The sequence below is a fragment of the Leuresthes tenuis genome, unplaced genomic scaffold (assembly GCF_036924035.1).
Source record: "Leuresthes tenuis unplaced genomic scaffold, fLeuTen1.0.hap1 SCAF_6, whole genome shotgun sequence".
NCBI classification, from domain to species: Eukaryota; Metazoa; Chordata; class Actinopteri; order Atheriniformes; family Atherinopsidae; genus Leuresthes; species Leuresthes tenuis.
In genome coordinates, this window is record NW_027325360.1 from 4692400 (window position 1) to 4711700 (window position 19301).

At 40.8% G+C, this 19301-nt stretch overlaps 2 protein-coding genes across 2 annotated transcripts; both read right to left on the minus strand.

The window, feature by feature from the left end:
* Nucleotides 1-80: 80 nt before the first annotated feature.
* LOC140309082 (leukocyte surface antigen CD53-like) lies at nucleotides 81-6242 on the minus strand. Its single transcript, XM_072386916.1, has 8 exons — nucleotides 6201-6242; nucleotides 5593-5705; nucleotides 4861-5049; nucleotides 4703-4777; nucleotides 4166-4276; nucleotides 3485-3592; nucleotides 2753-2836; nucleotides 81-2159 (listed from the first exon to the last, which is right to left on the minus strand). The coding sequence occupies exons 2-8, from the start codon at nucleotides 5653-5655 to the stop codon at nucleotides 2091-2093; spliced, it is 699 nt and encodes a 232-aa protein (XP_072243017.1). The 5' UTR covers nucleotides 5656-5705; nucleotides 6201-6242; the 3' UTR covers nucleotides 81-2090.
* A 2957-nt stretch (nucleotides 6243-9199) lies between these two features.
* Nucleotides 9200-17831, minus strand: lman2lb (lectin, mannose-binding 2-like b). The gene is made up of 8 exons (XM_072387272.1): nucleotides 17619-17831; nucleotides 16844-16962; nucleotides 16472-16589; nucleotides 15264-15346; nucleotides 13184-13345; nucleotides 12630-12744; nucleotides 12300-12422; nucleotides 9200-10557 (listed from the first exon to the last, which is right to left on the minus strand). The coding sequence occupies exons 1-8, from the start codon at nucleotides 17821-17823 to the stop codon at nucleotides 10415-10417; spliced, it is 1068 nt and encodes a 355-aa protein (XP_072243373.1). The 5' UTR covers nucleotides 17824-17831; the 3' UTR covers nucleotides 9200-10414.
* Between the last annotated feature and the right edge of the window lie 1470 nt (nucleotides 17832-19301).

Genomic DNA, 19301 nt, shown 5'->3' on the forward strand with positions numbered 1-19301 from the left:
TTGAGCCATTTTGATTAATCTACACTAATCCCTCAAAAAAGAAAGAAAGAAAGAAAACGAATAACATTAAATCTGAGCTGACATTGTTAACATGTTGTAATGGTATAACTAGCATTGCTCATATGTACCCAGGGAGTCATTTAGCTTTGACTTGACGAGCTTAATTGTCTGCACCTAGCGCTTTTTGTACCTTTGGGTCACACAAATAGTCAATTTTGAGAAAACACACTATTTTCAGAATTCGCACAGACTCTTAGAGTGAAGAAACAAAGAGTTTTCTTTTAATTTGAACCAAAAACAATATTTGGGGAAAAGCTAATGGAAGGAAAGCCTACCTAGGACTATAGTTAACCAGATAGTTTGGTCAGTTAACTTTAAGATTACATATGCTTATAGAAACAAGAGATTACTTCAACTTTAAATGAAAAAAAGACAAATACATCAATATTAAAGATTTAAAGTTCCTGCCTGCTATATGTTAATTAGCTAAGCTTACTTTTTAAATAGCCTACCTGAAGTTTTCATTTGATGTGTAGCTTTTACTAGCAGGTCAGTGTTAACAGTCAGTCTCATTTAGAATGATTTTTCTTCAAATATACATAATGTTTTGTTATGCTTCCGTTTCTTGGATACTGTTGCTATGCCTGCACTACACTACAACTGTTATTACCACACTTTAATCAGCATCAATCATATTCTTTTAAAAATAGCAAGTATTCGACGCAGATAAGGCTTCTTATTTCTAAGTGACAACCATGAATTCTGCTAGCTAGGTCCTGTGTCCACATAATGCTTTTCTCTGGCAGAAAAGGATTGGTACTGTGCTTGGGAGCACTGCCTGTTGACATTTCATCAGAACAGCTGTTGCACTGTGTTATATATCTCCACTTTAACCAGTGTTTCATTATAAAACAGCTTTACACCTTTGCTTTGTTTTATACTTTCATTAGCCCACTATCAGTTAGCATTGTTTTCACATGCAAGCACAAAACTGAGGACAGTATCCCCAGATTATCAACAGATTAGCTCGTTATGGAGACATCAGTGCGTGACACAATTCATCAGACATAACTGTACAATTTATATCATGGTTTTGTGAAAGAGCTACTCGAAGTAGTCCAGTTCAAGGCATATTTTAGGTACCGACCAGCTGGCACATATCTTCACAGATATCTTCAACACATCCCTGACCACAGGTACCTGCATGGCTCACACCACCAATATCCTCCCAGTACCAAAGAATACTCCAGTTGCTCAAAACAAGAGAGAACATGAAAACTAAATGAGAAAAGTGACACATAAAAACACATAAATGCATCAGAACATCATCCCCGGATTGTTTAGGTGCAGTTTGAATCCATCTGGATAAGATTGGCAATATTAACATGATGTTAAGTTACAGGATATAATGAAATCACAGGATATGATCTATAACAGACATGAACATTCAGCGGGGTACACCTGATCAAAACCAGAATAAACAGACATTATAAAGTTTAAAACTTTAAATTTCAGAAAGCTCTGAAAATATTTTTCATTTTTAATCAGTGTCAAAGTAATTCATTGATAGCTGTCCATATTACCAATGTGGCACCAAGACTTAAAACAGGATGAATTAACTGTAACAGCATTAAAACAGTTATAGATCCCCTTAGTGTTAAACACAGACCTATACACCAATCAGCAACAGTAAAACCACTGACAAGTAAAGCGTTAACAGTGCTGGGAAACCTTGGGTCCTGGTCTTAATGTGGATTTTTCTTTAAATCGAGCTGCAGACTCAGCACGATCCTCGAAGACAAAGAGCCCAAAAAGCATTCATCCACTGATGACCCACGCAGCAGGAAGAGCAGAGATTGCATAGTCATGCATGAGTGAGTCAGGATAGTTCTGATGCCACAAGAGGCACCTACACAATATTAGGCAGGTGGTCTTAATGTTGTGGCTGATTGGTGTAGTCACTAAGATTGATACTCGGCTGCCATTCGTGACTTTTATCCCGTTTGCTCCCATTTTGGTGGATCGTTTTGGGGCATTAAGGATAGATCAATAAAAAGTTGATCCGCTGACACTGTTTTATGGGCCCCTTTTCACTGGTAACCCTGTCCTTGTCGACTGATGTGGCACACAAGAGGGATGGTAATACTCAGGCAAACGAACTGTAAACAAAGAAGGAACATTTAAATTTGGCAGGAAAATGATATGAAATTACACCAAATTATGCATCAAATACAGGCTATAACTTTGGATTTTAAACACAGAATCTTTATGTTTTGGTCAGCCGATTCATTTTCCTAAAGGCCTAAAGGATCATGTTCCTGTACTTTTGACAATTGGTGGAGACCAAACTATTCGGCTTATATTAGCCAGGGTCAAACTGATATGTGTCCCGTGTCAGGTTGTAATGTTAAGTGTTTCCAGCTTCTTCTGCTGACCAAAACTTAATTTAATTCAACCATCTGTAATCAACTCTGTTCAGGCAGCCGCACAATGAGTTCAATAAGCTTTCATATAGTTTAGCTGAATTTGCTCAGAGGTGCCAGCTTCATATAGCTGCCACGGCTGCTACTTCAAACATCAATCAGGACTTTAAGGGTCACTCTAAGGGTTTAGACTTAAAATCAAAGCACTTTTTCCCACGAGCAATAAAGTCACATGAGGATTTCAGAAGTCTTAGATCTGATGGACATAACATGCTGGTGTATCGATAACAATGGTGTACAATGAGGAAAATGAGAAAGCTGAACTGTACCTGGATTATAAACATTGTGACAACTCCTGAAGCTGTGCTCAGGTAGTTGCTGGCAAACCAGTCCCTCAGCTTCACCAGACAACCCTGGTAGGAAAGATTTGCATGTTGTCCTTTATTCATGTACATAAATTGGTTAAAAATATCGTCATGTGGGCTGAGAGTATCCCCTCAATGAATTCAAAGGGTTTACTTATCAGGTCATAATGAAAATAATTAAAATTAGGCCAATAGAACCTCAAATGGGCAACAATACATTATATAATACCCAGCTGGACAAAACTAATCTAAAATGCAGAAAGAGCTAAAGTGTCTGAAAAAGTCTACCTTTACTTCCATAGGAATTAAGGAGCAGCCATCTGCTGCTAATAAATCAAAATCAGCTGTGTAATTACAGACGTTTTGTCAGTTTGCTGCTCTGCAGCATTCAGGTGTGTGTTAACACGATGCCAAGGAGGAAAGACATCAGCAAAGATCTTAGAGAACCAACTGTTGTCCATCAATTTGGGTAAAGTTAAAGGTAAAGACTTGGAGTCATTCTACAGAAAGAAGGATTATTCACAAGTAAAAAACATTCAAGAAAGTTGCCAATCTTCCCTTGTGTGGACGTCCCAGCAAGTTCACCCCAAGGTCAGACTGTGAGAAATTATAGTGAGGAGCTGGTGCTTTTTATTGGCTTTATTCTAGAGGATCTCTTTGAAAACCACTGGTTTACGTAGTAATGATATAAATAACCTCATCCCAATTGGGCTGGTCACCGATGTTACAGGGGTTCTCTTTGCAGCAGGAGATTGGGACGTTCCCCTTCCAGTCAGCTTCTCCATGAACTCCACAGCATTTAAACTGTGGAAAAAGCAACAACATACTTCTATTAAATGAATCTCAGTGTTACAAGAGCAGGGGAGAGGCACTGCGCTAGGTGCAGACAATTAGGCCTGTACTTAAAACAGTGTGTGCATGTGTAAAACATCAGTAATAACATGATATAGAAAGTATTTTTCTCTTTCTCCTCAGCGCCCCCTGGTGTGCGGATGCTTTACAGTGTGTTTGTATACTAAACAAGTCGCCATATTCAACAGTCCAAGGTCTTGAAATTAGTAGCATATAAGCAGCAAACATGTGAAATCAGTTAAAACCTTCCTGAATGTACTCAGTGGGTAAAAGAAGTGCACATGAAATACAATGTGAAGGCATTTAAAAACTCTTTCACATCCAGAAAGCTCCATCTTTAATCCTTATATTCATAAATACACTGAGTAACTTGTGTTTATAATTTAATCAATCATTTCTCTTTGATCTTTAAATGAGATGTTATTTAGCACTGAATTGAGAACTGGTAAATCAAGGGGATAGTGACCAAAAATAGCTGCTAAAGAGAGGCGTTACTTTGATTAAACACAGTAGTTTATCATTTACCAGGAACTGGACAGCATCAAAGTCATTTTTAATGTTCTTGTCCTCTTCTGGACCGGACTGTCTGTAGATCTCCAAGCTGTTTGTCAGATCCTTCTCAAAGTAAGTGTCAATCTGCACAAAGAGAAACCAAAACATCACAGTTGGATTGGAGTGCAGCCCAGTAGATGTTTAAGACAGCAGCCGCTGGTTTCACTGGTTTCTAAGCAGCAGATGCTGGCAGAACACGAGCATGACCTCATCACAGTTTGACTGCAGCTCGTGTCTAAAAGGAGTTGAAATATCAATCAAATCACCACCTGGCACGAGACATTTACTAAATGGGAGCCGTGACAATAACAATATGTTGATCTAATAACAGAGACACAACCAGTTGATTTCAATCATGAGCAGCACAAGAAAACAGGCCTGTTGATAATAAGGAGTAAATATTTCACTGACAGCACATATGCTGTGTGTTTCCTCATCGTGTTTCTGACAGAATACTCCTTAAGTAAGGTGAATTCAATATGTTCATCGGTAGAGAAATCGGTCTCTTACCTCTCTATTATAGACAAAGAACACACAAGCCATGGCCAGCTCCACCAGCATCAGGATGAAGAGCAGGACATAAAACTGGAAAACAGTGAAAGTAGAGTCACTTTAAAGCGTTTAGCTGATGAAGAAACGACAGAACAAACACCGTGCTTCAGACTAACAGAGATGAGCATGCAGCGGTTCTCCTTCATGCCTCCCAGAACTCCCAAGTAACACACACAGGTGACGATGGTACCGGTGACGATCAGAGTGTTGGCGGGGTAAATGGGCCAGAATGTGGTGACGAGAGAGCCAAACGTGGAGTGCATCATCTGGAACTCCCCAAATGCCACCACAAAAGCTCCGCACAGCTCCAAGAAAGACACAAGAGAAACCTCAAGTTATCATTCTGGATGTAAGCTTCCACTTGGCTGAACAGCTGTAATCTGGGCTCTCACCATGACTAACACCCCAGCAGTTGATCTCTTTCTGTTCCTTTCAAATCAGCAATTTCACACATTAAATCTGAACATCTTGCCTCCTGCTGCTTTCCACTGTCTCTCTGGCTGCTAAATTCAAGCTAAATCCAAATCAATAATTGAATTTAACTCTGTTGTGATTATTTTGTTTCATTCTATTCTATATCTGCAACATGAATTAATCATCTCAGTGTCATCATACATTGATTATTTTTGTAATCTTGATATAAACCAAGATAAACTGCATTTTAAGGCACTGTCTCAAAAAAACTGAAGAGGATGTAACCATATAAGTGAAAACTTCCCTAAAAAGATCAGAATATGTTAGCATTTAGTGTCTAAAAATCATTTGACTGTGGGTGATATCTGTATTTAGTATGAAATATTCACTAATCTTTAAATGGCAGCAGTGCATATGGGCTCATCACCACCTACCCAGCAGAGGAAATGGAGACATATGACCAGTCTCTTCAGGCACTTAACACAGGAGCGATTCATCCTTCTTGAAATTACTCCTCTAAGATCTGAAAGAATTCACAAGTTTGCATCTCATTTATTCCAAAAGAGCAGAGAAAGACAACAGGATTTCAGCTTTCACCTCAGCTTTGCAGGTGCTGTTAGACGGTGGAAGAAGGAAGCTGAAGTGAAGCTGCAGCTCCTGTTTACAGGACAGCATTGTTTGATGTGGCAACACTAAGCCATGAGCCTCAATGGACACCGCTGTCCTCTTGGTGCCCACGTTAATGATTATTATCTGCTCCTATCTTCAGCTTAAACATTTCTTACAACTTACATCCACAAGAATGCGTTTGATAAATACAGCTTACAGTGAGTGTTTGTTTGAATTACTCACAGCAGTCTGTCATTTTAGTCTGTATTATACTTCTTAAACACACCTAATCTCAAAATATAGTGACTGAAAAACACTTCATTTATGGTTCTTACTTTCCTATGTTGCTTTTCTACTTTATTACAAACTTTTCTAGATTCATTGAGTAGAAGAAATCAGAAATCTTGATCAAACTAAATGTCTGAGGTCTTACCTTAACGACACTGTATCCAGTATTACTTGATATTCCAGTGATTTTAGTGGCGTTTCTTACCCAAGATTAACCGACTACAGGCAGGTAAGGCGAGAAAGAGAAACGAGAGGAGGGAGGGAAGACAACCGAGGCCTCGGTCTGCCTCCCAAATATTTACAGTTAACATTTACAGTTAACAGTGAAGGAGGGGCATCCACAGTTAGCAAAAAGTAGGACTACGAGACAAACTCTGCCCCCGTGGAATAAGGACCCGGGGAGCCAGATAGAGAGTGACATCTAAAGCAGGCCATCTCTAAATTGGACCCATATTTCATAAACCCATCCATATCCTTTAGTGAAACACTCATTTCAGCCGTGAAATGTGCCATCAGTGAAAGTCCCTTAAAATGCAATACCACTGATGACCACCAGGCAACAACTCCTATAAATCTCTGGCTCCAGCTGACTCCCTTTCAAAAAGTGTCAACTTCTATCAAGAAATACTAAGTTTAGACATATTCTACTAGAATATGTATCATCTCACACGTTGAACAACAAAGTTACTTCCTCCAGCTCTTCCGGGGGGACCCCGAGGCGTTCCCAGGCCAGCCGAGACACAGTCTCTCCAACGTGTCCTGGGTCTCCCCCGGGGTCTCCTCCCAGTGGGACGTGCCCGGAACACCTCCCCAGGGAGGCGTCCAGGGGGCATCCTAACCAGATGCCTGAGCCACCTCATCTGGCTCCTCTCAATGCGGAGGAGCAGCGGCTCTACTGTGAGCCCCTCCCGGATGACCGAGCATCCCACCCCATCTCTAAGGGAGGCACAGACACCCTGCGGAGGAAACCCATTTGGTCCCTACCCACAGCTCGTGACCGTAGGTGAGGGTAGGAATGTAGATCGACCCGTAAATCGAGAGCTTCGCCCCAACCCAGAGAGGGCAAATATATATAAAGTTATATTATCTTTAAATGTGGTAAAAAAAAAAAAAAAACATCACCCCATGATGAAAATCACAACAGAAACTTTAATAGAGAAAAGAGTCACAGTAGAAACAAGAAAATCTGTCATTTACTTACCCTTTTTCAGACGAGGGTTTAGTTTATTCTTAGAATTCAATCAACATCATTATTCTAACTACTCCCCACAGGCATGATTGGCTTATGTGGACTTCAGTGATTACAACAAATGACTCCTCATAAGAAAAGGAAACAGCGAGCTACAACATACAACAAGAAGAAAAAGCAGAGAAAAATAAACCCTTTGGAAAGACAATCACAAGTGAGGAACTCAAGAAACTAAAAACAAAAAAACAACCATACAGTGGTCTAAACGAAAATCAACTAAAGCTTCGTACAGCTACCAAATCACAAAGAAGCATTCAACAACATGAAATTCTCTTCTACCGTTTCACTTTACGGAGACAAAACTTATTGGGCTCAAAATACATTCATCAGTGAAACTAAATAAAATCAACCGAGTGCTTTATTGTTTTTGTGTGAATTTGAATATCTGAATTAGAAATGTCATGAAATGTGAGCCCTTAAAGCTTCTGCACACCTGCTGGGAATATTGGCTCAGAAGCTACTCAGAGAAGATGTGATCTCTATCAGATAAAGTCTGCATCATCTCACCTAAATATGTCAACAAAGAGCAACACATTGGACCCAACAGGTCCCTCTGCAAGCGTACGCTTTCTTTTTCAGCACATTTCTGATGTCAGGTCATGGTTTAAGGGAAACTCCACTGATTTCACAGATAAATGCCTTCTGGGAGGGAAAAACTAGAGAAACTTTGGTCCGAGTCTTTTGAGTCAACACGTGTTCGGGAGGAAAACTACAAGCTCAGAAAACAAGACAAATGTGATGCTGTGAAGTTAAAACAAGGGAGTGTACCTGAGACTGGTTAGATTAACTGCTACTAACAGATCCAATCCTCTGCCATGACCGGATCAAGTTGCATCGTAATGTATGTTACTGCTTGGAAGGGACTCATAAATGCACCTGAAAACAAACCCACTGATGTGAGATCTGTAATAAGTGACTGCAGAGTGAAAACAAACCCACTGATGTGAGATCTGTAATAAGTGACTGCAGAGTGAAAACAAACCCACTGATGTGAGATCTGTAATATGTGACTGCAGAGTGAAAACAAACCCACTGATGTGAGATCTGTAATAAGTGACTGCAGAGTGAAAACAAACCCACTGATGTGAGATCTGTAATAAGTGCCTGCAGAGTGAAAACAAACCCACTGATGTGAGATCTGTAATAAGTGCCTGCAGAGTGAAAACAAACCCACTGATGTGAGATCGGTAATAAGTGACTGCAGAGTGAAAACAAACCCACTGATGTGAGATCTGTAATAAGTGCCTGCAGAGTGAAAACAAACCCACTGATGTGAGATCTGTAATAAGTGCCTGCAGAGTGAAAACAAACCCACTGATGTGAGATCTGTAATAAGTGACTTCAGAGTGAAAACAAACCCACTGATGTGAGATCTGTAATAAGTGCCTGCAGAGTGAAAACAAACCCACTGATGTGAGATCTGTAATAAGTGCCTGCAGCCACTCAATCATGGCTGACTGGTAGAATCAGTACTGAAGGGAAACATCACACAGCTGCACAGGCTCCAACAGATTCAGCAACTAAAGGGTAAATATTCATGTTCACAAACCCAGTTTGATCAGACCTGCATCCTGAAGCCATGATGATGCAAACGGCTGCCAGCTCTAAAGCATAGATCGAAATCGTGGTCATGAATCGATGAGCAGCTGAAATAAATTTGATTCGACGGAGATCCGATAAAATTCAGTGCCAAGCAGAGTCATGAAAACTGGTTAAAACTGATTAAACTTCATTTTAGCCTGTAATAATAGAGAAGTGGTAGCTGCAGAAAGCAAATGCAGTTTTAAGACATGATGCCCACCAGGAAAAGTGAAGGGGAGCTCAAACCTACAGAAAGGACCGGCACACGAGGCGGGTTTGTCTTGGGTTAAAGGAACAAAGTTACCCTCAATCAGTATCATCAATGGCACATTTATTCACAGCTAACATAAACGGAAGCTCTTCCCTGACTCGCACTGCTCTCAGATGCATGGGAGTTCAGTACAATTTTACTTTTTCAGTGCAACAAGAAGTCTCCATGGATTCACAGGTTGATAGGTCTTCAAAGCAGCTGCAGTGGCTACGTCTGACCTGACGTAGCTGCCGTCAGACTGAAGTGGAGGTAAAAGGTACCTACAGGCTACGCTACACTCTGCAGACATGCCAGTTTCAAGTAGGTGAAGCGCTTTCAGACAGAGGGGGCAGCTTGAGAATGGACAGGCTTGGGATCACAGTGAATAATGAGCCGTTTCTAGTCAGAAATACAGATAAGTCTGGTGATGTCACCACTGTGGCTGCTTCGGTCTCACACTCTGAAAGGGGAGCAGAGTTCAGGCACACAGGGTGAAACAGACCAGAGAACAGCAGAAGCAACGCTCGCACTGAGCTGAAATAAGTGCACACAGATAAAATGAGCCCTAAGCGTGCCACAGGTTGACTGGATTGGGTCCATTTATGGCTGACTGGGTTTCTGAGGCTGCATTCACACGCTGGAGCGCTGAAATGTTCTAGCTCCAGTGTGGTGGCATGTGAGAATGCAAATGTCCACAACATTCGCTCTACACCCCCCCCATTTGAATCCATTTCTTTTGCCTTGTTTTTCTGGTAGATCTTCTTGTTTATAAAAAAACAGCGAGGACTTAACAACTTTAGCGTTTTTAAATCAGCTCGAGTGCATTTGCAGCACTTGGCTCGGATTGCTCACTGCTCCTTCCTATTCAGAGCACCCCCCACCCCCCCACTTGAAGCAGACTCTGGTCCGCAGAGGTACCTCTCTCCAAAACCCTGTAACATGTCAGTGAATCCCACACAGCATCTGATTCTGAGGCTTTGTGGAGACAGCGTCTCAGTGCAGATGAGAAACTAAGTCCCTCTGTGCTTAATCTGAGATGAGTTTTTATTTTTTATTCAAACAACCTTCTTCCTCCAGCGAAGCTTCTCATATATCTTCTGGATAACTTAAAAATAATCTAAAACAATATTTTACATCTGGCTCAGGTGCTTATGATCTGTTCATCTGGGATACTTATGTTCTCCTGGCTCTGGGACTCAGACCCACGATGTTGCTGCTCTAGTTCGCTCAAACAGTCTTTGTTGCAATGATTCTGAAAACCTGCTTGGATCGACCGCTCTCAATAGAAACGTTTGCGCTTGTTTTCCTTCCAGCGGTTGTAGACCATCAGCCCCACCACTGCCAGCACTCCCAGGCCCATGATGGAGAAGAGGAGGGTGAAGAAGATATGCACTGCGCTCATCCCTTCCTCCTCCACTTCCACTGCAATATAAAACAATGAGACATATATCAGGCGTGTAGACCAGAGAATTTCACAGAATTCCTCATTTTGATGAAAATAAATTAAAGAGACGATGGGGGGGTGGGATTTTTCTGCAGATAGGAGTTCAGGCAGTTTAAACACCTTTCATACTCCCCTGCATGAAGGTCAATCACTCAGTCAACTTTTCTCATAATACAATTACCGTATTTTTCAGGCTATAAGGCGCATTAAATGAAACAAAACTCAGAAAAGTCAAACTTTATTCAACTCTCTTGTTGTGCTGTGTGACTGATAGCTTTGAGTCTCTGATCAGGAGCCATTTTTGGGGCAGCAGGTACAGAAAATGAATGAATTAATGCAGACACCTTAATGTTGGAGCACAGATCGTATTACTCCGCGAGGCTCGTGACTACGGTGGCCTGTAATGCTCAATCCATCAAGCAGTGCAGCTTCGTAGCTCACCAAGGCCGTGCTAAAACATTTTGACAGATTTTTGAGCGCCGTGTACCACATAAAATCTGTTCTAGGTCAGAAAGCACAACCAGAATTAATTCATACATTATTTAATTTATTTTTCAGAGAATTAAAGAATTTTAAGTGCGCCTTATGGTCCGAAAAATACGGTAGGCTTGTTTGGTATAGCGGTACTAAAATGGTACCGGGGTACTCAGGCATTTAAAACGGTACTGTTCTGCGCTTGGATGAGACCGGTATTTATTTTTTTATTATGTCGCCGTGTGACCTATTGCATTTTGAGCCGAGGCGAGCAAGCAGGAGAGCGAGTGAGCGAGCAGCAAACAGAGCAGGAGTCTGAGAGAGATAAAGGAGAGAGACAGGAGCAGGGAGAGGACGGCAGCTGCTGCAACCTCCACCACGCCGCAACTCGTAGATAAAGCCGGTGCACGAAGTGCTGCTTTATGGAATTACAAATGAGCTCGATGAAGCCGTGAACACCGAAGCACCACTGTGCAAACGGTGTTACGAAACATGGCCAAGGGGGGAAACACTTCCAACTTAGCAAAACACTTCAGCAATAAGCACCCAAACCTGCACAAGCACTTCAGAGACCGACGGGTAATAACTTATATACCCATGAAAGAAAAGCAGCATTCAGTGCTAAAAGCAGGCAACGCCTGCACCCTTCAGTCTCCTCAAAGGTAGCTCTGGAGTAACATGAAAGCTCGATCGCAATTAGCTACCATTAGAAAAGCCCGTCTTTGTGGGATTTCATTTTATTTACTGATGCAGTTATAGTTCTAAGATTTTCTATTAAAATAAAGTCACTAATGACATCTTTTGAGTTCTCTTTTTATTTGGAAAAGTAGCAAAATGCAAAATGTATCGTGACAACACTAAATACAAGCAAGTAATGCTAATGTCTGCTGCCATCTTTCCACTGCAATGAACTCTTCAAGTCTATTAATCTTTATTCTTCCCTGCTGACAGCAGCCATTTCAGCACTGTTTCCCTTTGAATTCACACAGATCAAACAGAGGAAGCCAGATAAACGCAGACTTTTAAAAATCTGTCCGAAATCAACATACGGTGAAAGATTTTGCGTATTTTTAGAAATAAAGAATATTAGGATGTTTTGGGGCTTAAATATATTTCCTTCAGTGCAATAAAGCACATGAAATTCATGCAATCACAAACTCATTTTGTCCCTGGATTGACTGAGATTATTCAAGAGTCTCAGAAACAGCTGCCGACTTTGGCATGAAGATGGCTGAGCTGCATTTACCTTGGAACTGTTCCATGTTGTCAACTCTGGGGATGGTCACCTCCTCCTCCTCCTCTTCCTGGTCCTCCTGAGTCCTCTCTACCGTCAGCTGGTACAACTTCATTGAGATGATGTCATGGTTATCTGGAGGGACAAGCCAATTATGAGCATTTGAAGACATTCCTGAGGCCCTGTGGTAACGTCAGAAGGGCATGTGGTGACTGCAAAGCTTTGGCTGTCATGGTTACGGCCAAATTTCACAAAAGACAAACAAAGTTTTGTTTCTTTTCATGTGATTCAATGGATAAAACCTGGAGTCAAACATGCTCCAGGTTATTTAAGATTTCATACCCGACAAGTCTCCCGTAGCAGAGGAGGCTCCGAAGAAGTAGCCTGGCGGCAGCCGCACTCCTGTGACATCAGCACAGTGTCTCCACTCCTGCTTACCATCCACATCCACCATGAGCTGGAGGAGCAGTCAGAATACTGAGAAATCAAGCTTTTTCATCTCTGCACAGTTTTAACTTCACAGGATTTATTTTAAAATATTTTAAACACCATCAACATCATCCTGGTTTATAAATCCTGACTCATTCTGTCACAAATATGAAACATTTTTCCTGTAAACATGGTTCAAAATCAACTTTTGTGGCAGGAAAACAGCGAACAAACACTTTCAAACGTAAAACTGCACAGCACATTTAAACTCATTAAACATAATTAATTACACTCAAAGCAGAACCCTGTTGTGAGTTCCTTTATTACACTTAAACTAGTATTCTTCCTTTCATGCAAACATAAAGGCTGTTGACAGCAATAAACAGCAGTCTCACACATAAATAAATCAGTTTACTGGCTACCTGACCCTAACTGTAAGTACGTCACATCAAATCAGAGCGTCATACCGTCAGCCTATTTTTGGAGAATCTGACCAGGAGAAAATTGTCGTAAATGGAGTTGCGCGCCACTGCCGTGCATCCACCAAGCTCAGTGGGCCGCCCATCGCGGTCATGGTCATATGACAAGGTCCCATTCCCAAGCATCATCGATATGTACGGGAACGTCCTCTGTGAGAGAGAGGGGGGGGGGTCAAATCAGACATTCAACACGGTCATCAACTGGACCTGAAATGCACGCCATCATAAAGTTATCTTAGTGCAGAAGTACCCCACAGGTGCAGCAGGAAAGGTTCTGGGCTGATTCAATGCCCAAACTTCTGAAGAACTGGTCTGTTTTTGCAAAAGCTAAAATGCTGACACGATGATGTGGTTCATCATCATGTCAGTGCTTGAACAGGAGGCTCATTTAAACTGGAAGGTTAATACGGTTTTATCTGACTGCTTTGCAGTGAACAGTGAAAAAGTCATGAACCAAAACCAGAAAAACAGGAAATAACTGCAGCAGCTGAGTGAATCTTGGAAGATATATTTGGAAATACAAAATGTGAAGCAATATTTGATCTGAGCTCCTTTATTCTCCAACACAGCCTGAACCCTCTGAGACAAGCTTTCTGTCATTTCTTTAAGGAGTCTTCAGGAATAGTTCTCCAGGCTTCTTGAAGGACATCCCAAAGCTCTTCTTTGGATGTGGGCTGCCTTTTGTTCCGTTCTCTGTCAGATGATCCCACACTGCTTCAATAATGTTGAGGTCCGGGCTCTGGGGAGGATTCATCCCTCCATAAGACCTGTTGCCACTGATTTTCAGTCCACTTCTTGTGTCATTTGGCACAGCTCAGCCTTTTCTCCCTGTTTCCCTTCCTTAAGAATGGCTTCTTGACAGCCACCCTTCCATGGAGACCATTTCTGATGAGGCTTGGGCCAACAGTAGATGGATCAGCTGAAGGTCCAGATGCATCTCTCAGGTCCTGTCAGGTCACAGCTGGATTTTTTCCTCTTTCTTAAGGACATCACTTTCAGATCCTGTTCATCTGCTGTAGATAGTTTTTTAGGCCTGACACTTCTCCAGTATCCACTGTTTTTTCCAAGGATACACATTGTGTTGAAATAAGCTTTTAACTATGTAGCTCTTTGGGAATAACCTTGCAGGTGCAATGTCACATGGTGTTATCTTAGGCATTTCAACAATTTCTGTGTCTTTGCAACAGGTTGTTAGTGATAAAGTGCCTAAAGTTAAAAGTTACACTGGTTCACCCTCTGAGTTAGGTCCCTATTCTATGCTTGAATGATTTATAGATCAGCATTAAGTGGCTTTAAAAGTTAATTCTTCTTAAAATCATCAGGTACAACAACTGCACTGAAAACTAATGAAAAATAGGGAAGCGCCGATATGGGGAATTGTGGGCTGATACCGATATCAAAACCATCTGATCTCAGTTCAATAATAATAATAATAATAAATATGACCATAAAGAAACAGTTAGAGTTGAGCCCTTCATCACACCATCTTTGAACAAGCACAAGTTCTTTCATACAAATGTATCAACCAACTTTTACTACAATCTTTCACATGAAAAAAATCATTCGTGTGGAAAAATGTGCTTCAAAAGCCCTTTAAGCCTCTTAAACTATTATCTGCTCAATGAATTTTCAGTACTTGACGGGGCCAACACAATGAAAATCAAATCACAGACTGTGGAATTTCGCTTCTACCGACTGGATATTTGCTGGCTCTGCAGCTGCAGGATAATCCTGTCAGTTTCAGGGCAAAGTCGATGCAATACCGCATAAACTTCGGCTACTGCCATCGATTTATGCCGACGTATCTGTGCATCCAAGTGAAAAAGCAGCCAAAGTCCAAAGAAAAACTGACAGACCTCCAGAACGTCTGCTCAAGACCACAAATATGAATTTGCACAGTATTGTATGTAACCAACCATTACAGCAGCACTAACCAATCATTGTGCTCTCCAGGAACATCCCTCCAAACACTCTCCTGACATGACTGATCATAACCAGCCTAAACAGGTCGATGTTGCCTTTATTTGAAACATGAGAGGTGAAACAGAAGCTACAAATGATCACTTACATCATGGGTCTTGTCAGCATTGGGATAAGTGTCCACAAATATTCCAAGTCCAGTGAACTGGTTCATGTTGCCGAACACAGGACCTGCCAACAATAAAGTCAAGGAACAGTCTGATTTAACATCGGTTAACAGGGTTAATATCACAAGCTGTTTGATAACGTTTAAACAATTCACTCATCAACAGCAAACTAAAAGTACGTCTGATGAGACGAGCAAACACGGTTCTGCTTTAATCACATTAATCAAATGAAAAAGAGACACTTTCAAGACATTTGATGTTGATACAAACGTTAAAAATCTGATTAATAAACAGAATCAGCAGAGACTAAAGGTGTGACGGTAAAAACGTTTGGAGTCTTAATCCTTTGAAGACACAGATATGCTGTTGGGAATGTGACTTTTTCACAGCCAACATGCTGCTGACAGTTGAATCAGTTCATTTGAATCAGGTGTGTTGGAGGAGGGAAACATGAAAAACATGCAGGGCAGTGGGTCATTAGGACAGGAAGTGAGAAACACTGCGTTAGCAGGTTGGAAATGAAGCTAACAGGTGAAGTCCTCGGATGTCTGTGGGGCCACAGAGACGCTTTCCTACCTGCTCAGTTATATCTTTGGATAAAAACACTTTTAATGCAAAGTCGTCCATGGAATGGATTTCAGTGACAGCAGGACCGAAGATATTCAGAGAAACAGCATCATAATGAGGCTGTAATTTAGTTTTTACTGGTCAAAATCTGGCCTTTGAATGCAGCGGAAAAGCGTGTAATAGGTATTCAGTCCCACATCAAAGGACTCTGCAGTAATCATAGGAATAATAGCCTGGATTAATGGGAACACCACGTGCTAATTCTCAATGAGTGTGCACGCCGCATTGTTCCTTCACAGAAACCATCTTCACATACGGCAACTGATTTTCAGGACAATCTGTAGACAATTTCGTCCAGACCTTTGCTGTTCACACATGTTCTTTACAGTGGGAGGTTTCCTGCTGGATATGCTCTCTGACAGCTGGAAACGGGAGGGTGAGGGAGGGGAAGTTCTGCCTCGAGCACCCGGCAGGCAGGTTGTGACATAAATATGTTGTTGTGGAAATGGCTGTTTTCTTTATGACACGATGAGAACTGATTAGCGACATATGTAACATCCAGCAAAGTACTACGATCATCATTATTTTTATTATAATCATTAGTAGCAGTAGAACAACTTACCATTTTGCATGCGCTCTTTGGTCAACCAAATGGCAAGTCCATCGCCGTTTAAGTTCTTCTTTCCCAGACCGTGGATTTTAAAGTGCACCTTGAGCTCCCAGTCCCGCAAAAAGAGAGGCTAAAGAGCCAAAGAAAGAAGACAAAGATGTCAAAATCAGGTGAGAGACCAGTCCTTAGAAACACGGTGAGGCTTAATGTGTCAATAAAAAAAAGCAACTGAATGCATCTACAACGTCTCTCTTTCAAAGTTAAGTTTAGTTGTTTATGAAAAGCAACAATGGGGCAGGATGTGAGAGGTTAAGTTGTGGTTTGACGGGTTGCGATGCAGTGTGGAGCACAGCTGCATTCTGCAGATTGTTGCAGGCGACTTACGACTCGACTCCAAACGGCTCCCTGTCTGCTCTGCAGGTCTGGGGTCAGCCTCACGTGATCCGGCGACACCATGGCCGTTCCCATCAGATCCCACTGTGAGGAACTCGAGAAACCCAGACCTAAAAACAGGAGAGCGTCAAAAATTATTCAGTCAGCATATTCAGAAATATTTATGACACTAGCAGAAAAAGCTGCTTCTCTCGTGAAAGTACCTCAACAGATGGAAGAAAGCTATAATAAAGCTATTTCTAACCTTTAACATTAACACAGAGTTGTTAAGGATGTAAAAGATAAATTAATGCAACTATAAAATGCTAATCTGGCATGAACCTTGCCGGTCTTTATCTGTACTGTTAACCAGTTAACTATAACTGGTTAACAATAAAGATAAAGTACCTCAACAGATGGAAGAAAGCTATAATAAAGCTATTTCTAACCTTTAACATTAACACAGAGTTGTTAAGGATGTAAAAGATAAATTAATGCAACTATAAAATGCTAATCTGGCATGAACCTTACAGGTCTTCATCGGTATTGTTAACCAGTTAACTATAACTGGTTATGTTATTCAGTTAAGAACCACGAGGGGCACAAAGTTCCTCCAAGTTAATTATTATCGGATGCAGCAAATATGACCAAGCCGCCAAGGTATAACACTAAGGTGAACGAAGTCATTAAGAAACTGCAATTGTTGCTTCATGTTAAGTGGAAGATTGTTGTCGGTAACAGTCAATTAGCTAGCATGCAAAGTGACGCTGCTTGACTGAGAACTTACCACGATATGGCTTCACCAGGGAATATTCCCGCTTCAAAAAGTCATCCACAAACTCCTGCTCTTCTGCCAACGACTGGCTCGTCAAAGCAAGGACAGCTACGACCAAAAGCATTAATTCACGTGAGCTTTTTAAATGAAACATTGGACATAAACAGCAGAAACTTCTCAGTCGAGCCAGATTTAATTTGCTGACAGCGGCAGCCATCTTTACACTCTTACGCTCAAGCGGTCACGTGATTTCAGGGAGGCGCCCACAATCAGCGCTCACCACTTCTGCTCTGGAGCGTCAAATCTCGCCCCCTTGTGTTTGTGTATAATACGCGCCAAACTCATACAGCATAAAAGATATAATGTAGATACATACACTATATGAATATACGGTTCTTGGACCAAATTATGCAATTTTCTTAGGACGTTTAAAACCATCTGAAGACTATTCTCGTCTTTTTTATGATAATATGATAAAATGTTTGTTTATTCAGTCACACAGTAAACAACAAATGTGTTCAGTACAATCACAGCATTTTAAAGTGACTCAAAAAGGCACAGGTCTGTCCTACTGAATAAAATTAAGCTTGCCCATCAACCTATATTTTTTACAAAAGAAGAAGAAAAAATAATAGTAAAAAGAAAAAAACAATAAAGTGACAGTGAAAATAGAAGAATAATGAAGCAAAATCATAAATAAACACAAAAACCTTCACAAATTCTGAATATAATTAGAAGCCATCCTTTTGAAAACCAAAAATGTTACAATTTCTTAACTTTATATTAGCATCATTCCATAATGAAACCTCAACAACAGATATGCACCTCCTCTTTCTTTTTGGCCTTTGGTACAGTAAATTTGTCTTTTAAATTACTTTTTTTTTGTCGAGATGAGAAAAAATACTGGGTAAAAAAGAAAATAAATTGAATCAGATATGACCTCATCGGGTTGCAGGAAATATTTTCCAGAGAGTCAAGATTCCAAAAACCTACATTTTTGTGTATTAACCTAATCTATGCAAAAAAAGAGATGCCACTCATAACCCTTAGATTGGAAGTACACAGATATTTCCATTCTTGTTTGTAACACACAGCTTCTTTAGGTCTATATACATGTGCAATGTATGTCACTCTGAAACTATGTTTCTATGTTCATTTCACTTGCCAGTGCAAAAAATTCCTTTGAAGAAATACCTTTTCAATTATTGATGTCCTCAAACAACAACTGAGATTGTGGTCTAATTAAAATTCATTTTGAGACCTCATTTTGAGACCTAATTTTAGCGAGTGGAATTTTAACTACCTAACTCCTGATTTTCACTGAGTTTTAAATTAATGAATATCTCAATTTGTTACCTCAACTCCTCTGTCCTCAAGTCTCTTCCTTTCCACATCTGACTGCATTGCCAGTGGAAGGAACTGAGACACAAGGAGAGGATTTATTAAATCAATTTAATTTAATTTGATTTATTTAAATGCAGTTGTACAGCTAGTTAGTGGTAGTTATATGATGGACAAGAACCCCATCTTGTGGCAGCTGAGCCTCACATCGAAAAATTCACCTCATGCTGAAATATTTTAGTAAATGAAGGAACCAGATCAGAGTAATGTAAAAAACAAAAATGTGAACTTCCACTGCAGCTTGGTTATGTCCACCATAAAGATTTTTTGCTGGTTGAAATCTGGCTGATTAAA